The sequence below is a fragment of the Acanthaster planci genome, linkage group LG15, assembly GCF_054643075.1.
Source record: "Acanthaster planci isolate LZ-2023a linkage group LG15, COTS_SCS, whole genome shotgun sequence".
Classification (NCBI taxonomy): domain Eukaryota; kingdom Metazoa; phylum Echinodermata; class Asteroidea; order Valvatida; family Acanthasteridae; genus Acanthaster; species Acanthaster planci.
The window spans coordinates 9,057,040-9,077,392 of record NC_141791.1 but is presented as its reverse complement, the minus strand read 5'-3'; the positions used below and the strand labels follow the sequence as shown (position 1 = coordinate 9,077,392).

Here is a 20,353-nt window from a genome sequence, read left to right as displayed (position 1 = left end):
CCATATTATCTCTTACCCTTTTTTAAAATAATTTATGTCTGTTTTCTCTCTCTGAAAAAAAAGGTAATTTCCAGACAAAAATCCTCGTGAAATAGAGAAGAAAACTGTCCTAGAAGTCATAATTTAGAATTTCCAGTAATACAACAAGGTCATAATTTTCCTTTGCGTTACCAGATGACACTATATCTCACGGATTTTACACTGTTTTCTTTCGGGCGCACACTTTAATTAGGGCGACCTCAACAATACTTACTACACCCCTAAACAACACTGCGCTACCAAACAACTGTCATAGCGCTGCCAGTGTTGTTATCGAATCGTGTAAGGACACTCACCGCGCTGCGCAACGTGGTCTTAATAGTGCACCATAGGTGCTGTGCACCCAGCAAAGACACGTGACGAACATCGGACACATTCATTATTACCCAAGCATACGTCGCGTACATATATACGTGCGTTATTTCAGAGCCTCATTCTGGTCGCCATCTTGGTTGATTGGGATTAGTGCACAAGTGCGGTGGTCCGTTTTGTTCAGACTAATCTACCACAGAAAATTAGAGAATATGAATCGTGGTCGAAACGATCGTCCTTATAGGGGAGGTCAAAGAAGTAACTACGATAACAGGAAGAATACGCAGCAGCGACCAGCCATGAAGAAAGACCAGAGTGGTACTTCAGGTTTGTCAAGCCCATCCAACGCCAGACCCACCAGCGCCGGCGGTAATCCAAGTCGTGATGCAGGACAAGAACCGAACGTCGCGAAGCCTAGTCCTAAAGATATGACCAAGGAGCACCGGGCACACACGGACACGAAACAAGAAAACAAGCCTTTGGAGCGGAGCTCCTCAAGTATGTCTTCAGGTGATAGAGATCGACGTCATCACCAACGTGACCACGATCGAAGAGATGACAGCGGCCAGGGCCAACATGCGCAAGATGATGAAATGATGGCAGAAACATCCAGCCGAAAACCAGAAAAGAAATTCACCCAGAGATGCCGGCTGTTTGTGGGAAATCTTACGCCTGATACAACTGAGGAAGATTTTAAAAGTTTATTCGCGAAGTATGGCGAAATATCTGAGGTGTTCCTGAATAAGACTAAAGGATTCGGCTTTATTAGATTGGTAAGTCATACTCATAGCTGCAGACTAGGCATGTGGCCAGTTAGTCCCTCTAGTGTGGCACGGACTCTCTCCCGCTCCATCCTTAGCCACACATCTGTATATGCAATTTGCGTGTCGGCGTAGTGAAAAAGTTTGGCGCACCCTCTTATAATCGTAGGTGCAATTTTTTTGCACACAGAAATTATCCTTAGCCTCTCCGCTTTCTTAGCGCCATTTATTGAATGATTTCACTCACGTTTTGGTATTTTCCAGTCTTTTTGCCTTCACCCATTCAATCTCACAGGCTCGCTCTCACAGTCGCCATCTTTAAAATAAGGTCATTGAACATTACGTCACTTGACCCCTCATCGTCTTGACGGCTGTTTCATGTCGAGACATCTCAAAATTGCTACCCAAGTTTTGGAAGAGCCCATTAGTGCATGTAGTATCTTATCGCTCAGTATGTGTATTAGATATGTCTTGACATGGAACAGCCGTCGAAACAACGAGGGGTCAAGTGACATGATGTTCAATGACTTTATTTTAAAGATGGCGACTGTGAGAGTGAGCCTGTGAGATTGAATTGGTGAAGGCAAAAAGACTGGAAAATACCAGAACAACACAAGTGAAATCATTCAATAAATGGCTCTAAGAAGGCGGAGCGGCTTAGAATCATTTCTGTGTAAAAAAAAATTGCGCCTATGATTATAAGATGGTGCGTTAAACTTTTTCATTGTACTGACACGCAAATTGCGTGTATGGATGTGTGGCTAAGGATGGAGCAGGAGTGAGAGTCCGCGTCCACTAGTGGGGCTAGTGGCCAGTCTACAGGACTCCCTCTGTATCGTGGGCCCCTCAGCTGTCCATTCAAAAAGTGGAGACTCTGCAAAAATACATGTACCTTCTATGAAACCCCTTTTGCATGTGTAGATCAATCACCCCATCAGTACTCTGATGTATTACTTTGGATGATTTCCAATTTGTGAAATTTTGGTTTTGATGATTTCCAATTTGTGAAATTTTGGTTTTGATTTGGGCCATTCATTTACATGTACTACAGCGACTAACTCCCGATCGCTGATGCCAAACATAGCTGAGATCTGTTTGGTCTGGGAACCAGACAGCGTTTAGAGACGGTGATCCGAAATGCTGTCTTATCAGTGACTGTACTTGTAATGAAGTCTTGTGTGTATATGTGAATGTAGTGAATGCAATAAAAACAACAGCCGTCGGGTATTTTCATGAGTGCATGTCATCGTGTGGGATGGGAATTGGACAAGCGAATGGTGTGCGCTCCACAAGTTACACTGTGTCTGGCAACAAGTTCATTGATCCCAAGCATCATATGCATTTCATTTCATCATTCATCAACGTTCATTGGCAATGTCATGTTCTGATCTATGTAATGACGCTGTTTGGTTCCCAGGCCAAACAGATCCCGACTGTGTTTGGCATCAGCCAGTGATTGGTAATTGATGGCTGTAGTAAACAAATGGCCCAAATCGAAACTATAATTTCACAGACTTCTACAAACTAGAAATCGCCCAGAGTAATACATCAGAGTATTGATGGGGTGAGTGATCCATGCATGCAAAAGGGGTTTCATAGAAGGCATTTTCGCTGACTCTCTACTTCTTGAATGGAGCACTGTGGGGCCAAGGATTACGGAGGGAGTCCAGTAGACTGGCCCCCAGTAACCCATATGGAACTACCGTGCGTGATTGTATTTTGTAGCTTTTGTCTTATATTACTGGCCAAAAAAGAGTTTTTTCTACCATCCTTACTTGTCTTCCCTCGATGATCCACACACATCTGCATTCTCTTTGGCCGTACGTCACATGACAAAAACAGGCACAGAGTATTCGCATAATGAACATTTATGTTGCTTTGGATACTAGACCCAATAATTCCAACTACTCTCCTTTAGATTAGGCTTGGGTGAATCCATGCTGGAATCGGACGGGATCGATTCCAAATTGGGAATTGGAGTTGTGATTCCACTTTTTTGAGGAATCGAATCCACACCACCGCCGATTCCATTACCTTGAGATCCGATTCCAGGTACAGTCCAGCGATTCCAAAAGACTACCGTTTAAAATGATCCGTTGATTTTTGAAGAAATGTGTGGTTTATACCAAATAAAGGAACTTAAACCGCAAGACATTATTTTCATTGCCAAAGATTGAAGTCCATGCCGAGACTTGGCCCACATGCTTTGCAGAATCATAGTGGCGCCATGCATGGCGTGCAGTAATCCGACCCATTCGTCATTTTGCACGATTTTGCACATTTTGCACGATGAAAACAACATGTACATCAGAGTTTTTCCCAAACGCCAAATTCCTTGCAATGAAATTTCTTGTCTCTGATTATTACCCTGTATTTCTTATTGGAAACTCAAATGCAATATCTGAAGAATCGACACAAATTAGAAAATCATTCCTTAGAGTATGTATGTCTTCCAAAAAAATCTTCCGCTGGACCAACTTCACCGTTTAATCTTCAAAAATTGAAGCAAACTGTGGTGGAAAAAGTAGGCCTACTTTGTCACATATTACAAAAATTTGCTCAGAACTGAAAAAACCTAAACAATGGAGCCCTTAGCCTGACATTAATTCTTCCTCTACCATGAAAAACTCAAAATGCAAGTAATTGTTGAAGCATTTAAAATTCCCATGGTGCCAGCTTTTTGGAAATTCCCCCAAATCCCAGAAGCCTTGGCAGTGTAATCTCCCATAAAATTAGCGATCCAAAGTTATTAAAGTCAAACAGGGTTTGACAACTAAACCTAAACCATTCATAAGGGCTTGGGCGGTATTGCCTTTTTCGATACCGCGGTATGCATGAAAAGAATACCGCGGTATTAACTTATACAGCGGCGATGCTGGCATTCAAAGGCAAACTGCAAACAACACTTGGGGCCAGCATAAAAAAGGGTTTTTAACGTCACAAAACCCTCTAAACTTAATAACTATTATAATTTATCTGTCCATTTGTTTTTATTGTAATGATTACGTTCGGGTCACCAGTGGCTGCTCCTTTTAGCTGCGCCCTAACATTGCGCGTGTGCAATGGTAAGGTGATTTTCAGAAAACTCTGCGACGCGGCAGTCGACTCTTATTACGAAATCGATTGTAACCAAATTCCAATTACAACAAGCACAAATCTGTGGTCCCGGTGAAAACGTGCATATTTCTATGGGGAACCAAGGTGGAACCAAGGTTCCACCTTGTGGAACATAACTAGGTTTAATCTGGAATTAACCAAATCAAAGCAAAATGTGGTATCAGGTTGTGAAAATTACACATCACATGAAAGGGTGGTAATTAAAGGCTGTAATAAGATAAATTACAATACATGTAAATTAAAAACACATAGTTACATAATACTATTGGAGGACATATTGACCTGCATGTAAGTACATATACAGTAGTTTGCAATAGGTAGAAACTGAGGGCTGAATGTTTTTGTGAAAAGTGCATGTATGCAGCCAAAACTTACAACTTTGCTGAACACAGGCTGACAAACACAATGTACTAGCGGAACTAGCAGAAATACGTCGAAACAGGGTTTTCCAATATTGATTCATCCAATAAATCTTCAAAACTTTGTACTGTAACTTCCCTGAAACTATAATAATCAGCAGACTTTATGTACATGTACATGTAGTTCTCAGAGATGTGCTACGGAAATCATTTTCTGAGCATTATAGAGGGGAACGTGCAACGGCCTATTATAATATTTGCGAACTCGAAAATCCATTCGCATACTGTGCATTGGCTGCTGTGTGTGGATGTGCAATTTGTGCCTGTAACATAGACAGCAACGAGTGCATATGGCATATATTCAGGAGTTGGAAAATTACCAAGCACATGGTGCTGAAGTAAGATCACATTGTATGGAACGCCAAAAGGGACAAATGTTTAAAATCTCTAGTCTGTACTTTTTCCGCGATAACATTAATGTTTTGTATTGTATTTTGTACATGTCTGATTGGGTTGAAACCTTGCAGATAGTTACGAAGCGAAGGTTTAAAATTAACGGAGATTGACCTTATGTGATAACATCATCATGTGACAAGTCACATGACATTAAAGGTGCACTCTTCCAAGCTCTATATCTTGTGAAGTACATGTTAGATGGGGTTCAAACCTTGTAGATATCTCAAAAGAGGAGTGCGTTAGATGAGTGTCATCAAATGACAAGTCATTTGACATTAAAGGTGCAGTTTTTAAAGCACTGTATCTCCTGAAGCATGCATGTATGTCTTTTTTGTTCAAACCTGTATATGTAAAGTCTGAATGTGAATATTTTAATAAAATTGATGAAATGCCAACAAGGCACTTTTCTTCAGAACAACAAAAAAACCAGAAAAGCCCTGTGTTCTGTCCTTGTGACAGACACACAGCTTGTATTTTTTTCTTCTTCTGACCAAAACCCCCTTTGTTTTCCTGGCATCAACTTAAGTTCCCAAACAACTTTGGATCTTCATCAAACTTACATCAGTGAAGGACTCTTGTGTATAGATGTGTCAGAACAGTGTGTGCCAAAAGAAACATAAAACACGGAGAATTTTCACAGAAAGTATATAATTTTGGTGGTACACAGACTCGGGTATCATACTTGATTTTTTTTCCCCCTTTAAATTGAATTAGAATGCTGCTGCTTCACGGTACTGTAAGATCTTTGGCATAAGCCATCGGGACATTTTTCAGTGCGAGAATCAACTTACCCGTATATACTCTGAAAATTATTACGGTAGCGTAGTCCACTTTCTGGTAGTTACAAGACTTGTTTATACCTGCGAATGAGTTTGATATCATAAAGCCTTTACTATGGAATTTGCCAGAGTTGAACTGTATTCAACACGAAACTGACTTGCCCTGGCCGGCCTGTACCTGCTATGTATGTGTTTCCCCTCGTAATAAACTTGCCATATTTTGCATACCTCTGCCATTATTGGCATACATGCAGGCAGTGGAAATGGGTTATTTGCATCACTAATTAGAGCACAATTATGCACAAGTGCCCACGGTCACTATCTTGCATGTGTTTTCTATATGGAACACAAACATGCACATGTTCAGTGTGTACACAATAGGTTGCCAGCACAAAATGATCCAGCGTCTTTTGTGCAGTCCTTTGCGCAGCATTTGATTTACTGCACAATTATGCACATGAAACAGTGAAGCACAGTTGTTGGGCAGCACAAAAGTGCAATCTGATATTGCTTGGAGGGACAGTTGGTGTAGTGCACAACACCACACAGCTGTGCTTCTTTGAGGTGTTTACCAAGTGACCCAAAGAGTGACTTCAGCATAGAAGGGTTAGCTAAGGAAGCACACAATGGAACTTCTAGTGAGCTCATGTCCTCTGCTGAGCACTCGCCTTAGGTGGGCGTCCTACCCTGTGAGAACGGGCCTATTGTTGGATTTATGTAATCCTCGTGCAGAACTGGAGGAACGTGCATCAGAGTGGGGAAAATATTTAGATCTTTGCCCTGAGAGGTAATCTGCAGGTCGCTATTTGCAGGGAAATCACCTTTTCTCACCAGGAAGAAAATTATTGCCATCTTAAGACCGTGTAGAACAAAAAAAAGTGTGAGGTTGCAGTCATCAGGTAAATGCATTTTCAATAATGAAAATAAGTTTGCCTGCCTTCTATAATAGAGAACTTGTTTGGAAAAGGAATTGAATCCTTGTGATAAATCGGATTTGTTCCAATGGAAAGATGTATTATCACTTTGTGGCTGGTATTGTTTGTTTTATTTTTTCGTGGTTAAATGTGCTGCTTATAAAAAACAGACACCCTCGTTCTTGAAGAGATTTTGCAGAGTTTGTAAGTGGTCATTTTTGAAAAGAACCCATGATTTCCATTCAAACGTCAAACAAAATTGCTCCTTTTTTCTTTGTTAACATAATGTACTGTTTAGTGTTTTAAATGTTGATTTGAATGAATTGACTTATATCAAGCAATCCTGTATATAAATCAGCTTTTTTAACATAAAGACATGGTCTAGCGATAGTAGAATCCAAGGTCAACTGGACTGTTATGGGGATCAGAGAAGTTATTCTGCAATTATACATGTACCTCAAAAACAATCTTTCCTAATTAAGATTTTTTCACACTTTTAGGATACAAGGTATAATGCTGAGGCAGCCAAGGCAGAGCTAGATGGCACAACGAGAAAGAACAGAATGCTGCGAGTTCGTTTTGCCACTCATGGCGCAGCCTTGAAAGTAAAGAACATCCCATCAAGTGTCTCCAATGAGCTTCTGGAACAAGCGTTTTCTCAGTTTGGTGTTGTTGAAAGAGCAGTGGTTATTGTGGATGATCGTGGTCGACCGACATCAGAAGGAATTGTTGAGTTTGCACGTAAACCCGGGGCTCAAAATGCCTTGAGTCGGATCAAGGAGGGAGTGTTTCTACTGACCTCGTAAGTAGTGAATGTATTGAAGACATATCTGATGAACTGAAAAATCGACAGTTCTGGTGATTTACAGATTTTATCTCACGAACTGACGAATAGGTTTGACAGCAGTATTCAAACAAAGTATTGCTTATAGAGCCAAAATACAAATTAGGAAATGATTTCAAAGACCGATATTGTATCTTTTATACACAGAGATCAAATGAGGGTTGAATTAAATATTGAAAACAAGCATGCAATAACTACTCAACTGAAAATTTGTTTTTCTCAAAAACAGTGATATTTTGTATTTGTCGGTTCATCAGATATGCGACAACATATTTTCAGTGATGATTTTTTTTTTGCTGTAAAATCTCTTCAAGATTTCATGACTGACTTGAAACAAAGAAATATTAAGATTTTAATGAAAATGTTGTTTGGAATACATGTAAACGGGCACAATTAACTGGAACCTACTAAAGAAAAGAGGCAGAAAAAGACAAAAGCAGACAAACATACAAAAATTACAAGTATAATTTTCTACCTACTTGTTTATTTTAGGTTTAATTCCCAGAGTGCAAAACTGCAAATACTGATCATATTTTGTTGACCTGAAGTGGATAAGTTTTGGAATGAAAGATGTGTGAAGATAAAGCTGTCGTCAAAATGTCAAATGATGCATGTTAATCTAGTTCAGTGTTGTAGCTATGCTGGTGGGGGATCTCCACTACAGCATTCTACTGTCAGGCACAAAGCTTGATGAAACAGCCCACCAACCGGCACAAAAATTGTAAAAAATCTCAGAAATAGTCACAATTAGTCACTATGTAAATTTCATATTTTACCTGGAAGTATTTAAAAAAATTGAACTCTTAATCAATTAGAAAGAAAAACTCACTGAAAAAAATGATTCAGAGTCCCCTTAAGTGGGCCCCTGGACCCCTGGCTGTGACCCGCGAGACTCCAGTCGCTTTGCTCCCTCCGTTCGCCATTACTAAATTGTCCTGATTGCACAGCACTAAAATGTGGCTGGCTATAACACTCGTCTAGTGCTTTACCAACCACCAATTCTTTTTCAAAAACTGCATAGTGTGATTTTGTTTTGAAGAAAAGATTAATGTATCCTTTAAGCCTACCTCAAAACCTTATCCCCATCAGCATTTTTTCTAGAACGCTGACTCAACCTGTCAAATTCCAACACCCTTTCACTGCTGGGTGGGGTATACACGTTAGTACTCAACCCACCAAATTCAACAGTCCACTTTCTGTATCAGTACACAGCCCAATGAACTCCAAGAGGCAGTAAACTGTTGGTTTGGCTGAGTGGGGATACTAATAATAGTCATATACTATGTATAAAGAATGGAAACACGATGTACTCATTCCTTCAAGATCCAACACCTAAAAGGCTATACAAAATTGTATTATGGGAGGGGGCTCATGTTTCTTTGTTTTATCTTGGACTTCTCTCAAATAGCAAGTTCACCAAACACACTACTGGCAGAGTGAATACTGCATAGTTTTAGAGGAAGCAGTTGGAATTACTGGTCCCTCTCCAAAATGTAGGTCAGGTTGACTACTGTACCCTTCTCCTGCTTCATGCCGGGAGGTTGTCAAGCTGACCTACACCTTGAGACTAGTAATTCCCACTATTTCCCAAAATAAACCATGCTGTATTTGTTCTACTACACCTCATAAATATAATTAAATATTCAATTCTGCAGGTTCCGACTGAGAAACCTCTTCAAAATCCACCTTTTTGTCTTAACAGTATCTTTTCTAGGAACCTCACTGCCTTGTCAATAACTGACTTCGTAGATTGTGCATCTTTGCACGGCCCAATAAGTTACAAGTTCATTAACCCTAACCCCCTAGGCTCTTGCACTAGGAAGCATACTGAACCTCACAAAATCCAACAGGTTCATGTACTTGTCTATGTACTTGTACATGCAGGTTACTGCACCAAACCTGATAAACTCCAACAGAATGAGCCTGTTGGAGTTTGAGTGATATGGTATGGATGGGTCTATGCAGTATAGGATGACTTGCATTGAACAGTACCAAACCTGACAAAATCAAGCATAGTCCAACAATTGGTACAGCAAGTCAGACACTGCACACAATGACTCCTGTGTGTCCCAACTCACACAGAATCCAACACCATCTCCCTGGGCCTTTCATCCCAAGTCTCACAAAATTCAACAGCAGGTTCCTACGGTACGGTACCAAACCTGCCAAAACCTGCTAAAACCTGCTAAAACCTGCTGTTGGAGTATGGCAGGTTTTGGGCAGTTAGGGTTAAAGACGGAAATCCAACGTTACTTGTATTCACAGACGCTATTGTTTTTTCTCAGCTGCTAGATTTCCATGTAATGATAGTTAAGTGCAGATGTGCATAGCAAGCATAGCAACAAGGCTTCAGTAGTGTGGTGCTGACATACCTTTTTGATCTTTACTGTGGTAGTTGTTAGGATACAATTCCAGACTGGTTCCATAAACATTACATGACACACTACTTATTTACGCGGTGGGTTCCAGAGAAATTTTTTGGTGCTACCAGAAAAAAACTACTGCACAGCAGCGACGTAGATACTCACCAGTATGACGTCACCTGGAAGCATATCATTTCTACTTCCCAGACATGAGGTGGAATCGGGCAATGATGTACTCTGAGTTGCTCATGCATATTATGAGATGTTGTAATCTATTCTACTTCTTACCGGTAGGTATAAGTTCATGTACATAACCAAATGACCACTGTTTACAGGCACACAGATGCCAATAGCACTATTCATCATGCAGCAAGTACTGGGCATTACCAACCATACTCAGTCAAAACCCAACACTGTTACTGCATCTGTACAGTACTCATCCTGTCATAACCCAACACTTCGTGTAGTAAGTTTCATATGTTCACAGAACTCAACTCATCAATTTCAACAAACTCTGTTGTAAATTGATGGGATGGAAAACTTTAAGATTAATCCTGTTCACAGGTTTTGAGGTTCTTGTAGACACGGACAAGACTTCAAGTTGTACTTTTGCTTTCTCCTGTCTGGCATTGTGGCTGATAGAAAACATTTCTTTTTTATTTCAGTTCTCCAACACCTATCTCAGTGGAGCCTTTAGAGCAGCGTGACGAGGAAGATGGACTTCCAGAAAAAAACATTCCCAAGAATCAAGCCTACCATCATGAGAGAGAAAACCCACCACGATTCGCTTCCCCTGGATCATTTGAGTTTAAGTGGGGAAATAGGTAATTATTTTCAAATTTAGCTGATAGTTGTGTATGTATAATGTCTTTGCAAAAAGGTTGCCATGGTTTGGCCAATGCAGCCACTGCAGTCTGGCTGGGTAATACCAAGGATAGTCCAAACATGGTTCAGTGAACTTAAATCATTCAAGCAAAGGTTAGTTAATGAGGTAGACATGGCTTTTGTTTGCTACTACCAAGATGAGTGAGGACAAGGATCAAAAGTATTTTTCGCTGTCCAACGCAAGCGCACAGGAGGAGCGTGCCCATTTTTCTAAATCCCCCAGTACTCCTGCTTTCACACAGGCCTCATTAAGAACTCAGGATTATGCCCAAAACTGCATAATAATAGCTCAAAGAAACATTCACGTTTGATGCCCTCCAGACGTCAATACGATTGATCTGTGTGGCAAATGACAATGGCAAATGGAAACCCCACATTTTAATATCCTATTAAAGAAACGCTGGCCCAAGGGAGTCTCAGAAGATGGTCATAATAGGCCTGTGTAAAATTTTTGTTTTCCATCTCTTACAGGTGACGTATAACCACTTGCTGCCGGGTGCTTTTTTTAACCGTTAACATGCGCTGCCGGGGTGGTTTTTTCATATTTTCGTTTTTCAAAAATCTTCAAAAATTCATATCTTTTTTCTGAACACCTAAACCCCATAAAATGGGTGTCCCGTGGCGAGTCTAGCCCTCACAAGCAACCTCCATTGACCCTTCGGTTTTGCGGCCACGCCGTCAGCTCTATGTAGAGCCCCCATTGTGTGCGTTACATAAGGGCTCGTTTGTTCCGGGCCTTGGCCCAGTGCGTTGCTATGCTGCCGTGTTGCTATGCGGAGCGATTGACGGTCAAGACCTCAGCGTGTAATATGCAGTGAGTGAATGGGAAGCTGTGCACGTGCAATGGGCTTGAGTGAATGAGAAGCTGTGCACTGGGCTTTGTCAACTGTTCAGTGAGTGCGGGCAATGACGGACAAATGAATTCATGCTGTAAAAAAGGGGTCTAAAAGTGTGTCGTTTTCGTGGCGCTGCTGCGTGTAACTTTCGCTATTTTTTGAAGCTATTGGGGTTATTTTCTGTTATATATTTTCCCATCTACCAAACCACTCTCATATTTTATCTCCCAACTTGTTCATTTTCCCTCCCATAGTGTAAGATATTTCCCTTCCCAAACTTTATTTCCCAAACAATTTCAAGTAAAATTTAGAAACCAATAAAATAAAGTACACATAGAAATACACACAGACAAATATTTGGAGAGAACTTCTTTTTCTCTTATTTTCTTCTTGTCATTTCTCTTGTGTTTTCTTTTCTCATTGAAGTAGTCGAACTCATAAAAGTAGTAAAATAAATTTCAACTCTTTCTAATCAAATAAAAATCAAACACCGGTGCAAGGAATAAAAAGTACTTTCCAGAAACTTTGTCTTTTTTTGTCATTTTTTTCAAAGGCTGAAAACACGACCACCTAGTAAAACCATTACAAGGAAATGTGCCACTTTTTCAAGAGATGAAAATACTACATCCTCAAAGCAGTACATTCCAGAAACTTTGTCTTTTTTGTCATTGTTTTTCAAAGGCTGAAAATGTGACCACCTAGTAAAACCATTACAAGGAAATGTGCCACTTTTTCAAGAGATGAAAATACTACATCCTCAAAGCAGTACGTTCCAGAAACTTTGTCTTTTTTGTCATTTTTTTCAAAGGTTGAAACTATGACCACCTAGTAAAACCACCAGAAATGACATATTGTTTTACACTAGATAAGTGGGGCATCAAGTCAAAACACACATGAAAAACACAAAATATAATATCAATGAAAATGTCCATGAAAATAAATGTTCAAAGTGTCAATTAGTGGGCAGTATGGTACTCCTTGAAGCAGGGGGCGACGCAGAGGGGCTGGTGGCACGTGTCGCACTCGAAGTGCGTCTTCTTTCGCAGACCACGGGAAGCGCAGAGGACACACCGCCAGTAGCGGAAGTTGCCATAGCTGGTCCTGTGCTGAGGGCTGTACTTGGGCAAGGGTTCGTCGAACAGCAGCTCATGGACAAGACCCAAGCGGTAGTCGAGGAAGGAAAGGCGGTGGCCAACGGCCAGGTACACGGCGTAGGTGTTCACCAGCGTCAAGTCGAGCAGGTAGAAGAAGAGCTTCTTGTACCACTTGAGGAACTTACGAGTTGCTCGATGATTTGCCGCTAGTTGGTCGCTCTTGTCAACGCCCCCCATCAGGGCGTTTTACTCGATGACACAGGTCGGTTTCTGCTTTTCCTGCCCTGTCCTGTCTTGCTTGCCGGTGCCACGGATGTCTGCCGTATGCATGGTGGAGAGCATACGGATGTTGTGCTTGTCTCGCCACACCATGGCCAGGAGAGAACCGCTGACACCCAGGTCGGCCGACCGGGACGCTGTTTCGCCCCGCTTCATCGTGACAGACTGCAGGTCTTTCGGCATCCCTTTTCTGTTCCCCATGACGGTGCCGACGACGTTGAACTTCTGGTTGTGAAGTCGTCGAAACAAATCAGGACTACTGAAGGCCCGGTCGAGGGCAAGGTTGTAGCCCTTACCACTTAGGTCGTTCACCAGGTCCATCACCACTTGTGTAGTTGCTGGGAGGTCTCCTTTACTTTGGCCGGTGTAGATTTTGAAGTTGTAGCAGTACCCGGCGGCACTCCCGGTGCTCTGGCACAACTTGTACATCTTGATGCCGAAGCGGGCCCTCTTTCTGGGGTTGTAGGTAGCGAAGCGGAGACGCCCGTAAAACTTCAGCAGGGAGTCGTCGACGGAAATGTCCCGTTGAGGAACGTAGACAGTGGCAAACTTCTGAGCAAGATGGTCGACGACTGGGCGCACTTTGAAGAGGCGGTCGGTGCAGTCATCTGGCACGGCGGTGTTATCGTTGAAGTGCAGGGACTGCAGGATGGCAAGGAAGCGATCTCGGGGCATGACGGACGGGAATAGGCTCATCTTCAGTAGTGGGTCGGTGGACCAGAAGCTATGAAGGTTTGGGTGCTTTGCAATGCCCGTCATTATGCAAAGGCCCAGAAAGGCCTTCAGTTCTCTAGTGTTCAGATCAGTCCATGATGGCATGTGCGCCGATGCCGTAGCGGGCCTCTGCACGGCATACCGGTTGCTCTCTTGCACTATTTTGTTATAACGAGAACGTCGTCAAAAAACAGTTCAAAGGCTTCACTGCAGGTCGAGCTGCGATGCAGGCGGGGATCGACGGCACCACCATTACCAGTGAAGCCGTACTTCAGCGGTGTACTGTCTTCATCTGTCCACCGGAACGGTGCGGCACTGCTGCTGGTCGATGCGGCGGCTGTGTACGGGACTGTCTCTTGCGCTTGGCATATACCGCCAAGGGTACATCACTGTCAATTTCTGTACTTGACTGTACTTGAGCAGGTGACGGCTGTGATGAAAAAGACGAAGAAACTTCATCTGAACTCGCTTTCGCTGGAAGAACTGGACTCTCCGGATATAACTTCAGCCATGTTGTCTGTACTCTGATAACACGATACCCAGTATGAACACATGTGAACACTGCACGGCTTTTTTATTCTCAAGCAGCGAGGGCCGTGCCCTGTCAGTCAACGTGGCAAGGGCCAGCAGCGCCCGGGCCGGGTCATTCATGGGACGCAGGTGCATAATGAGCCCGCACAGCCCACGCTTTGTCTTCGGTGCAGTGCAGCAATAATCCCCTGCGAGCGCCCGGCAGCACGAACAAATGCGCTCTGCAAAACAATACACGGATTACCTCCGCATATTGCAGGCTCTGCGCTGAAAGAATACAGGGATTGATTGGCAGTGCCCAGCAGCTCTCAGGAGCTCGTACTTTTATTCAAGGCTTTGATAAGTTCGGTCACCCCGGTTATAAAAAAAGTCACAATTCACCGGCCAATGATGGCCTAAACTTTTTAACTGACAGCCCCAAACTTTTTAAGAAACGCCCAGCAACTTTTTTTTTTATAGTTAAGTTCCGATTTCGGAGTCCCCGGCCCTAAATATAAGGCCTATGGCTCCGGTACCGGAGCCCCCGGCATGAAGTGGATAATTGTTGTTGACAGATGAGTTGAGATTTTTACCTTGTTAATTCAACAAATCGAGAAGTCAAGGAAAGACGACTTACATGTGCATTTTAACCACTTGCTGCCAAGGAAACCCCATTTCGAGCACCATGGGTTCATACGCATAGCCGGGTTGCCCGAAATGGGACAAAAGAGCTAATTCCGTGTAACAAAAGACCGTACTCAGTACAAAAGACCTGCTGCTGGGAATTGGCATCATTTTTTCAGCTTGCATTTTTCAAAGGTGCTTGTATTTTTCAAAGGTAGTCCGTCTCTGTTTTTAACCCCTTGGCTATGGAGGGCTAGGACTATGGCACCAATGTGTGAGGATTAGTGCATACCACACATACAGTCTATTCACCATGCAGCTGCTGGTTCAATGGGGCCTGCTGTTGGACAAAGCCTTCCATTCATGGCATGCACAGCCCAGCAGTTGCAGACGAAATAATCCTGCAAATGCCACAGCATTGTGTTAGGATTGGTGCATACCACACATACATGGAACTATGAACTCGGCCTGTGGTAAAGCATGTAAATTCCAGGCTTCGTGCCATTTAGAAACAAAAGTCCGCCTAAAATAATTACTATGGCAAGTTCTCCAATTCCAGACTTTTTTGTTTCTGATCACTTGTTAATAAGAGCTACACGTACCTTTCTTAGTTTTGTATATCACATTTTCAGACGATTGCTGTTTTGAAAGGTAAAATGTATTAGAAGCTTCTCATGCAAAATCAGTTTTAAAAAAATTTACAGTAGGGGAATTTTGGCCAGATTTTTTACTCACACTTCAACATATAAAGATGGTTGTTAAAAATCATGGAAGCCAAAATATCCACCAAAGAATTACAGGGCAGACCGTCATTCACTACGTGTGATTCCAAGTATGTTTCTATACTTAAATTTTTATTTATTAAGCTCTCATAAATAAAATATGTCACATAGAAATGACTCACATTGTTTTTATTTATTGAAAATATGCTGACCGGAACTTTCTTGGGGGATGGTATACTTCGGTCCCAATGGACTCATCTTTAGACACTCAGGGAATCTCTGGTATGGGCCGTCCTTGAGGAGGAGGGTGCCCTCCTCTTCGTTGGAGGGGCACGGCGTCACAAATTGGTGTCGGAAGTGGTTCATCCTCGAAGTTCATTTTGTCTACAGAGAGTTTTTGAGTTCCAGTTTCCTGTGATTTGATTGGTTGATGCATAAGCTACTGTGGGCATCGATAGCATTAGCTTTGGTTTGCATAATATTGGCCGTCATTTACTTTAGGTACATTTGGCTTGTTCATTTAAGAGATAGGAGGTACTTTGGTTGGTTGAGGTCTGCAAGATTTGATCCGCCGTCTGAGTACAAGGTTAAAACAGTAGTATGTGTGGTAGCTCAAGTAAGGGGGACTTGCACAAGTCCCGAATGGAGATTCAGTTGTTGCGGTTGGAAAAAGCTTGCCAATTGGACAGAATCGTGAAATTAGAAGCGGCATTGCAAGATGCTAAGGAAGCTGGATTGAGGCCCTATGGTGGACCTGGTCCACGTGATGTGCAGACGTCATATGAGCATGTGAGAATCGATTCGGATGTTGTATTCCAGCTCCCTTGCCAAGATTTGGCTGGAAACAGGGAGGAGACGTCAGGGTATGGCTCGTTCAGAGCACCAGCGCTGACTGAGTTGAAGATGCCAGAAGTCCATTGCAAGGAAGACGATGGTGGGCGCAGTTTAATTGATCGGGCACCTCCAAGGCAAAAGGCAGCGTCCAGTCCGATAGTCTCTGTGGTACATGGAAGTGGTGTGAACGAGAGTCCATATGTTCTCATGCCAATTGCACCTGATGCGGAGAAGAAGCTCCATAGCGAGCTAATGAGTTTTGCCCTGCATTCGCCAATTGTTAAGACTGACAACGTGCGGGTTGATGAAAAGGCGGGGCCTTGTCCGGTAAACAGGGAGGAGGTAAACAGGGAGAGAGTTGTTGTGTGCAATCCGGTTCGTAAGTGACTTCGTTGTACCACTGATCGCAAGCCCCTCATTGGACAATCATGCCGAGTGAGTGAGTATGGAACAGGAACCAGTCTACCCACGAACTGCTATCACCCCATGTGATAGCGGTTGATAGAAACGTCTTGGTGGACCAACCTTTTTAAGTCAGAAACTTGCTTTAATTGTTATTTTTTTGGGCACATTTTATGGGCTAGTAAAAATCTCTGCGGGCTAGTAAAAATCAAAATTTACTAGCCCGGCGGGCTACTGTCAGAAAAATAAAGGGCAAGCCCTGAGAAATGACAGTATATCACCAGCTACCGAAAGAACAGAGGCCGACTCTGCAGGAGTGTGACACCAGGGTCCGGCAGGTGGATGGTAGCTTGTTGAAAGTATATAGGACTGCTTGGTTAGATTTATGAATCAGGAAGACTGTGCACCCGGTTTAAGCCGCCTTTGCAAATATCGGAACACCAGCTTTGTTGGGAATGGACTGGTTGTCTACAGGGGGCAGTCTGGATTTCAGTAGACTGGAATTATGTGTCAGTGGTGAACAAATTAAGTGTACAGTTGTTGCCGATGCACCATTTGTCGGCAGAGTAGTAGTGACAAGGACTATGGAGATACCGGCTGGGCATGAGACCATTGTGCCGGGAATGGTTGTTTGTCAGTATGAGGAGTTGACAGGAAGCATGATCATGGAACCAGTTGAGTCAGGTGGCCGAATTGCAGAAAAAGATCTGGTGATGGCCAAGTCTGTGATTAACGTACCAGCTGAAGTGGTGCCCATTCGAGTACTGCATGAACCCAAATAAGGAGAAACGTGTCCTGCGTGCGGGAACAGTAGCTGCAACGGTAACACCAGTGGAGGTGAAGACTCCGCCCAAGACAAGATTATGGGACATAAGGCGGCGCTACCCAAGCATTTGACCGAATTGTACAATCGAAGTCGTAGAAATTTGGCCCCACATGACCATGCGAAATTGAGAGGGTGTCTGATGGAGTTTCAGGATGTGTTTTCAAAGGGTGACGACAATATAGGCAGAACTGATATAGTTAAGCACAGCATCAACACTGGTGGTGCTAGACCAGTAAGTCAGAAGCCTAGGAGGCATCCCGTGGTTAACCAACAAGAGATCAGTCGCCAAGTGGAAGACTCGAAGAGGCGCGGCTTAATTGAACCCTCAGATAGTCCGTGGGAGGCTAACTTTATGTTAGTAAAGACGAAAGACTGGACGAAACGATTGCGCATCGACTATAGAGGACTGAATGCGGTGACAATAAAGGATGCCTATCCTGTGCCAAGAATTGATGAGACGCTAGATGCGTTAGAGGGTGCTCGATGGTTTTCAACCCTCGACCTCGCCTCAGGGTACCGGCAGGTTGCCTTGGATAAGGATGCACAACAGAAGTCAAGTTTTGTGGTACGGAATGGGCTGTATCGTTGGAAGGTAATGCCATTCGGGTTAGCCAGCACACTGGCTATGTTCGAGCGGCTGATGGAGAAAGTGTTGTCAGGGTTGCAGTGGGAGATCTTATTGATGTATCTTGATGACGTCATTGTCTTTTGCAGAACAGTAGAAGAGAAGTTGGAGTGACTCCGAACAGTTCAGGAATACTGGGCTTAAATTAAAGCCCAGCATGTGTGACCTGTTTCAGAGGTCAGTAAACTACCTTGGCCACATTGTGTCGGCTGAGGGCGTAGCAACCGATCCGGCTAAGGTTAAGGCAGTTGCTGATTGGCTGGTCCCGAAGAACGTAAAGGAGGTGAGTTTCTTGGGCCTTGCCTCTCTTACCACAGATTCATTAAGGACTTTGCTAGCATCGCCAGCCCGCTGCATACCTTGACGTCAAAGTCAAAAGAATTCATTTGGAGCGAGTCTTGTGATAAGGCATTCCACTGGCTGAAACAGTGTTTGCTAAGGGCCCCAGTATTGGCCTACCCGTTGCCAAATAGCGAGTATATCCTGGGTACAGATGCGAGTTAAGAGGGCATTGGAGCCGTACAATGTACTGTCGCAGGTGCATGACGGTGTCAAGAAAGTTTTGGCTTTTGCAAGCCAGAAGCTGAACAAAGCTGAGAGAAACTACTGCATCACTCAAAGAGAACTGCTCGCTGTACTTACATATTTGAAGTACTTCTGCCAGTACCTTTACAGTCTAAAGGTCAAAGTGCGGACGGACCATTCTTCTCTGGTATGGTTAAGGAACTCAAAAGAACCCCGAAGGACAACTTGCACGATGGTTGGAAATTGTGTCAGAGTATGACGTCACAATCCAGCACCATCCGCGTGCCAAGCATCAGAATGCTGATAGCCTGTCTAGACGACCTTGTAAACAGTGCGATCATTGTAATGCACAAGATGATTCTGATGGTGACAATGCTGGTAATGATGCTACTATTACTATGGAAGATGAGATCGAGGCCCGAGTTGCTGTGTTGGAACCTGCTGTTAGCAGCGAAGGAATTGGAAACACCCAAATGGCGGATGAGTCAATGAAGTGAATATTAATTGCCAAAAGTGAGGGGAAGGATTGCCCTTCTTGGGATAAAGTAGCCCACAGGTCCCCGGCAAGTAAGACATATTGGTCTTACTGGGACCAGTTACAGAGACGGTGTGTTATACCAACTGTGGGAGTCTAATGATGGTAGTTCAGTTCAATGGGGGTTGCTGGTTCCTGAGATGTTCAGACGCGAGTTTGTAGAAGAATTGCATGGTAGGAAGTTAAGAGGCCATCTTGGCCTGAAGAAAACCCTGGCCCATGTGAAGCAGCGATACTTCTGGTCAGGTATGAGTGCTGATGTAAGAGCATACATCTGGAAATGTGATCAATGCGCAAGGAAGAAGCCACCCCCCGCAGAGCGCCCTTGCAACGGTATAATGTTAGAGGAACGATGGATAGAGTGGCATTAGACTTAGGGACAGGATCAAAGCTGCAGAGACCGTTCACACGCGTGCAAATGCCAGGAATGCATTCTTTGTTCAAGCTCCTCCTCTTTGCACACGTGAGAAAGGCTGTCCCGTTCCCTTGCGTTCCTCTACAACAAAAGACCCTTCACGGTCTGTGCACACAGCAAGATGTTGTGGCCCCCATGGTGGCACAAAACCTATGCGAAAAAAAAGTCCCCGAAAGAAGAATGGTGTTCTAACAATTACTGTCCATGGATAGGAAATAAAATTCTGGGCGAACAGCGAAAGGCGGGGAAAATTAAATGTTGGGCCACTGTTCTGCTTAAGACATTTCTTTTTAATTCTCTGAAGTAGAGCACTTCAGCACTGCATTCCACAAAGTAATACTTTGCTTCTTATCAACTAAAAATTTACATTGTATAACGTTTTGAGAGGTGTTTCTTATCCAGTAGAAACATCTTTCCAGCTTTTGAGGTTTGCTTATGATGTCAGCACTTTTCGCACTAGAATTAGGGGAAGCATTTTGAGCCCTACCAATCGCATTATTTTCATTCCAGGTTGTATCCCTTTCTACGTTCACAAATTTATTTTACCATGTCAGAGTTTTGTCATTGAAATCTAGGCCAAAAC

General features: G+C 43.2%; 1 protein-coding gene across 3 annotated transcripts in view; it reads left to right on the top strand.

The window, feature by feature from the left end:
- The first annotated feature begins 427 nt into the window (after window positions 1–427).
- The window catches only part of LOC110977607 (uncharacterized), a 116,329-nt gene continuing 96,403 nt past the window's right edge, over window positions 428–20,353 (top strand). For 2 of the 3 annotated variants that reach the window (XM_087146932.1, XM_022231872.2), the window contains exons 1-3: window positions 428–1,124; window positions 7,238–7,539; window positions 10,610–10,768. In XM_087146932.1, the coding sequence (XP_087003058.1) occupies window positions 564–1,124; window positions 7,238–7,539; window positions 10,610–10,768 (1,022 nt within the window). In that variant the 5' untranslated portion in view covers window positions 428–563. The remainder of the gene's footprint in view (window positions 1,125–7,237; window positions 7,540–10,609; window positions 10,769–20,353) is intronic. The other variant, XM_022231873.2, reaches the window with a different exon arrangement.